The sequence below is a fragment of the Patagioenas fasciata genome, chromosome W (assembly GCF_037038585.1).
Source record: "Patagioenas fasciata isolate bPatFas1 chromosome W, bPatFas1.hap1, whole genome shotgun sequence".
NCBI lineage: Eukaryota > Metazoa > Chordata > Aves > Columbiformes > Columbidae > Patagioenas > Patagioenas fasciata.
This window is the reverse complement of record NC_092559.1, coordinates 68161077-68167076: the sequence shown is the minus strand read 5'-3', so window position 1 is coordinate 68167076 and position 6000 is coordinate 68161077. Positions and strand designations below refer to the sequence as shown.

The following is a 6000-nucleotide window of genomic DNA, read 5'->3' as shown; positions in this document are numbered from 1 at the left end:
AGAAAAGCCTTTCTGTTTTATTACTATTCAAAAACTGAAAAGTAAAACGGTGAGGCTGCAGCTCAGGGCCACAGTGACCAAACTGCCCCTGGGAGTTCATATTCCACAGCAGGAGGGAGGAGACAAAAGAAAGGGGAAGGGCCATAAAAGATTTTTTTTTTCCTCCTCTTTAAAATAACAGCTATATTGGGGGTAGGGGGCAGGCTTCCTTATTTGTCTGAATTTATAACTGCATTAAATAAATGGGCTCCAGCTTGAAAAAAGGGCGCAGTTTGTCTTTGACAGAGTTATAAAGCTTAAAAAACAAGAAAGGATGCCCTGTTGCAGATGGGAAATGAATAATTTGTTTTCCTACAAAGAAAAAAAAGCGGCTGCAAGATGCAGAAAACCACATTTAGGCTCTATTACATTTACAAATACATACATAAATATATTACATACAACAGCAACTCAAAGAGGAAGCAGGTGAGTCACACAGAGGATGGCTGACTGGCCGCAGTTTTCCCCGCATAGACATTTGGCTGAGCAGTTACTTCTAATAATTCCAGTAATGGGCTTCAGCTTTTTTTTTTTTCCCTGTTCTCTTTTCTTTTGTTGTTTTCTCTTCCTCTCATTCTCTCCCTCCTCCCTTGTTTTGGATTTAGTTTGTCCAATATGGAGAAGTGCCATAGGTGGTTTTGGTAGCCTGAGACTTTTGCTGCATGGTGCTGGGTTGGTTGCGTTGGCCAGATCCACCCTAGAAATTGGAAAGAAAGGAGACACAAGCATCAGCTGCCATAGCACCAGCACTCCCAGGAAGACAAACCTGTCCATATATCAGCAGAAGAGCTGCCACACCCAGGGACAGCCCTGATACCTCCCAATGCAGTGATGCTGCCCCCTGAGTGGATCAATTTCTGCTTTGCAACTTCTCCACATCTCGCAATCCAGGACAAGTGGCCACAGAGAGGGAGGAGTGCAGGATGCACCATCCCACCACTCCCCACCCAAGACAGGCTCAAGCACAGGAAAGGAGAGGAACAGGACTGGGGACAGCAAAGGAGCTCTCTCAAGGTAAACTGAGGTGGTGCACCAGCCAAGGATGTCACACATTCAGAGAGAGAAGTCATTTCCTATTTCTGGACTCCAAGCTTCCTCTGTTTCAGTCTGTGCCCATTGTCTCTGGTCCTGACACTGGGCACCACTGACAAGAGCCTGGTTCCATCCCCTTTACACTCTCCCTTCAGGTATTCACATTAAGATTCCCTCCTGAGCCTTCTCCAGGCTGAACAGTCCCATCTCTCTCAGCCTTTCCTCATATGAGAGATGATCTATTCCCTTCATCTTCCTTGGGGCTGAACTCTCCAATACATCAATGTCTCTCTTGTACTAGGGAGCCCAGAACTGGACACAGTACTTCATGTGTGGCCTCACCAGTGCTGAGCAGAGGGGAAGAATCATCTCCCTTGACCTATTGGCAGTACTTTGCCTAATGCAGCCCAGAAGATTGCCGCCTTTGCAGCAGGGGCACATTGTTGGCTCATGGTCAACTTGGTGTCTACCAGGATGCCCAGGGCCTTTTCTGCCAAGCTGCTTTGGCCCCCAGCATATACTGGAACATAGGGTTGTTTCTCCCCAGGTGCAGGACTTCGCACTTGCTTGTCACTCTGCAATCATTGTCAAGGCCCTTTCCCAATGAGCAAAGCAAAAAAACAGAAGGAAACAAAAATCCCCAAGACCCTGCTGGGATGTGGATGTGAGCAATCTCCCCTCAGGCATTCTGTAGATGTGGAAGGGGACAACTCACCTGCCCATCTTGCTGAAGATGGTGATGCAGCATCTGAGAATGAGGCTGCTGATGCGCTGGCAGGATATGAAGAAATGGGGCTGGAGCATAACCCGGGGCAGCACCAGGGTTCAGGGGCCCAGTCGATCCAAGAGCAGAGGGCAGGCTGAAAGGAGGCGGTGTGCCAGCATGGAATCCCTGCTTGTCAAATGTCTGCACGGGAGGTGAGGCAGACAGCATAAGAGACTGGTATCAGTAGCCCCACGGTGACCAGACAAGAACAAAAGTGGCCCAAACACACATAACCTGAACCTTTTACCAACCCCATGAGCGAGCCAAGTCACACTTGAGAGCATTTCAACAGGTGAGTTTCAGCTCCTGTTCTCATCCATACTTCTGCACAAATGCCTCCAACATTTTATTTCCACAGCTACTGTGCTCCTTTTTACCCTGACCTTTTTACTCAGTGGGACATGGGATGGCAGCAGCTACCTGAAATCAGTCCATCACACATTGTGAGGGCTCAGGCTAGAATTACTCAACCTACCCACTGAGGCCCAACAAGAACACAATAAGAACTTGCAATAAGATTTTCCTCCCCCTGGCCAAAGCTTGACTGGGCCTCTTGACTCACCTGCTTTGGGGGCTATTTTGACTGTGCTGTCAACACTTCATTTGCACCCAGGACACAGCATGAGTGGGTCAGTGGCATAGAGTGTGATGCCTATGCCAGCAGCTGCTGTTCAGGAGCTGACATGGCAGAAGTGGTGGGACAGTGGACAAGGCTCTTCTCAAACAAAGCCAGCATAAGAAATGCCACAGCCTGCTGAGACTGACTGGCCTGGGAATGGCCCTAGCAGCCAGCACTCCGCAGGGGGAGCCATCAGCCTGGCCTCAGGACATGGATGAGGAGAGTCCAGCATTGCTTACCTGAGTCTTGTTATAGACTGAGCCACTGATATCAGGCACACCTGTGTTACTTGAGGTCACAGAAATACCTGGAAAACAAAAAAAAGCCATTGACAATGAGAAAGTAAGTCAACCACTACCCAGCATGAGCCTTGTGCTTTGCTGCCAGCACCTCTGGCAGCCTTGGTGGATGTACCTTTGTCCTCAGTCACTGTACCACATGCCCTGCTGCTGCTGCCAGCCAGCCTGGTGGGGTTCTCTGTGCTGTCAGACCCTCACATGGGAACAGAAGAAAGGGCTCAGTTCCTCACTCCTGCTGCAAAGCGGGAAACCAGCCCACTGGGATAAATCACTCACATCCATGACCTAGCAGTTATTGCTTGGATTCAAATACACTTCACCAGGCAGCATCTGGCTGCACCATCTCACGAAAAGCCAGCTTTGCCCTAAGCTTAGGGATGCATTTGGCTCTACTGCAGCATTCAAGTGCTTTCCAGTAATGAACTGAGCAATGAGACTCAGCATCTGCTACACATTTGAGCCCTTGTCCTTTTACATCCAGGTCTGCAGTGTTACTCTGTCCTGAGAGAATTAATATCACTGAATCAGCCTGGCTTTCACCTGGACCAGCTCGTGCCACAACAGGCTCAGAAACACTCACCAGCGAGGTGACTCTCAAACCAGCTAATTATTCAGTTTTATAAGGACTGGCTCTAATAATTTCACTTGGATCAGAATAAAACCAGCAGTTCCTTTGGCCAGTGAATCAGAGGACTGGACTCAAGAGGGTGTGCACTGCTCTGAGGTTGTACCCTTCCTAGGACATTGCTTTTTTTTTTGGATTGCGCCTCCACAGAGGAAAGCATGACCAGCTCTTGGCTGAAGACAGTCCAGTTGGAGTTTCAAATGCATGGCAAAGACTTGGTATTTGCTTAAGTTCAAGGATGAACTATAATAGTGCTAAGCAATTCAGTATACGTTTCTCAGGTCTAATCAGCATGTGCAGAATTAGGCTTTTATATAAGCTGTATAAATTCTTCAGCCTTTACAGTCACAAAGGAAACATTTCCAGGCATGAAACAATGTGATGAGTTACAAGGTATACGGACAGCAGCTGAAACAACAGCCCAGAGATGTGCCAACTACCCTGCTTGCTTCTAACACAGGTCTATCTCAGGTGCCTACCGAGAAACTCAAAATCTAGTCTTCATTTGGCAGAGGACCATTTCAGCAGCAGCATACAACTGCTTAGGCTTCAAAAACATGGCACTGCTGCAGGACCACCATACACTTCAGCAAAGAAAACTTTGGCAGAGGAAACAGCTCATAATTTCTCCCATGTATAATTGTGAACAAAGCAGTGTATCAGCCATGCAAATCCTTATTCAAAGGAACATGTGGGCCATTAAAAAATGCATTTTGTATACAGGAGATGGAGAAACAACTTGGATCTTGACCCTATTTAGAACTAGCTGCTGTGTTGACTGCGCAGCACTGGGAGTTTGCCCTACTAAATCCTACTCACTCAAGAGCAACCTCAAGTCTCATGTGTTACCTTTCCCAGGTCCAGTGCCAGCAGATTTGCTTTGTACTTGAGATGACCCACTGTAGCCTCCTTTGCTGTAATCTCCAGCTGCTGTTCCCTGCATTAAGTCATCATAGCCTGCCGGTGTGGTACAAGACAAGGTGTTAACAGTATGCAAGCAGCTCTGCAGATGCTCACATGAAAAGCGCAGTGGTAAGCATACCTGCTCCGTAGCTGTGCTGCCCATAGCCACTAGCTTGCTGGAAAGGAGCCGAGGCAGTGTTCAGGTTGACTCCATGCTGTTTAGCAGATGCTGGAGGTACCTGGACAAAGGAACAAAAGGTGCTGTAACTGGGGAATAGCACGCAAAACACAAGCTCCCTCTGGGGAAGGCACCTCCACCTCACATGGGAAATTTAATCTGGAGTTGGGAGAACCAAGATGACATGGGACATGGCATTCACACTTCCAGCAGTAACTTGCTGCAGTGGCTTTGTGCAAGGCTCAAATTTTCTGCTAGAACCACCCCTCTGATTGCAGTGCAACCTTGTCTCAGAACAGGCTGTGTATTTCTTTCATACACTGACTATAAACGGCAAATTCTCACCCACAAAACCAAGAAGGAGCAACCATAGTGCTCTCCCTCCAGAATCAAAAGAAACACCAACTGCTGCCTGAGGCTGTTTCAAAAAACACAGTTGTACAGGGCCTTAAAATACTCATCTACCCTTCTACCTGGAGCATGTCTTCTTCCCAAATTACAGTCTCCCTCATGAAACTAACAGCCTTGCTCTCTGACTTAATGGGGTCTCCTCCATTCTTGAAATGATTGCTGACTCAGCTTTGGGTTTCCCTTTGACTCTCCAGAGGATGCTATGGGCTTTCAGGAACAAAGTCCATGAGCTGTAGCTGTCTGTTCTTTACAATAACCTGTGCAGGAGTCCATGACTTGGGACATTTTAAATTTCACATTTTCCTGGGGAAGAGAGAGCAGTTATTTTCTCATGCTTGCATGTGTTTGGAGATCCCTTGCAGACTGGGGAAGATGACTCTGCTGTCATGAGACTCCACCTGGAGCACCATATTCAGTTCTGGGGCCCTCAGCACAAAAAAAAAAAAAAAAAAAAAAAAACATGGACCTGTTAGAGCAAGGCCACAAAAATGATCAGAGGGAAGGAACACCTCTGCTATGAAGAAAGGCTGAGAGAATAGGGGTTATTCAGCCTGGAGAAAGCTCTGGGGAGATCTTATTGCAGCCTTTCAGTACTTAAAGGGGGCTTATAAGAAGGACAGAGAGATGTTTTAGTAGGGCCTGTAGTGACAGGACAAGGGGCAATGGTTTTAAACTGAAAGAGGGTAGATTTAGATGGAACATAAGGAAGAAATGCCCTCTACATCAAGAGATCGATAGAGTGTGAAGAGCTGTCTCTGAAGAACAGCCACAAGCAGGTTGAAAGCTTATGGGTAAGAATCAGAGACCAGGGCAACAAAGGAAACCTCATGGTTGGTGTCTACTACAGGCCATCCAATCAGGGGAAACTACTGATGAAGCCTTCTTACTCCAGCTACAGGAGGCATTGTGCTTGCAGGCTCTTCTGCTGGGGGACTTCAACCACCCTGACATCTGCTGGAAAAGTGGCACGGTGAGTTGTAGGCAACCCGGGAGACTCCCGGAGTGCATTGAGGATAACTTCCTCAGCCAGGTAACAGACAGCCCTACCAAGGGGATGCAATACTTGACCTCATGGTCACCCATGCAAGTGAGCTAATTGGTGACATCAAGATTGGAGGCAGCCTGGGC

At 47.7% G+C, this 6000-nt stretch overlaps 1 protein-coding gene across 4 annotated transcripts in view; it reads right to left on the bottom strand.

Moving 5' to 3' along the window:
* Positions 1-555: 555 nt before the first annotated feature.
* LOC136114589 (ubiquitin-associated protein 2-like) overlaps positions 556-6000 on the bottom strand; it is a 101770-nt gene continuing 96325 nt past the window's right edge. For all 4 annotated transcript variants that reach the window (XM_065859967.2, XM_065859969.2, XM_065859970.2 and 1 more), the window contains 5 exons: positions 4423-4522; positions 4230-4337; positions 2696-2763; positions 1787-1978; positions 556-736 (listed from right to left, as the gene is read on the bottom strand). In XM_065859967.2, the coding sequence (XP_065716039.1) occupies positions 641-736; positions 1787-1978; positions 2696-2763; positions 4230-4337; positions 4423-4522 (564 nt within the window). In that variant the 3' untranslated portion in view covers positions 556-640. The remainder of the gene's footprint in view (positions 737-1786; positions 1979-2695; positions 2764-4229; positions 4338-4422; positions 4523-6000) is intronic.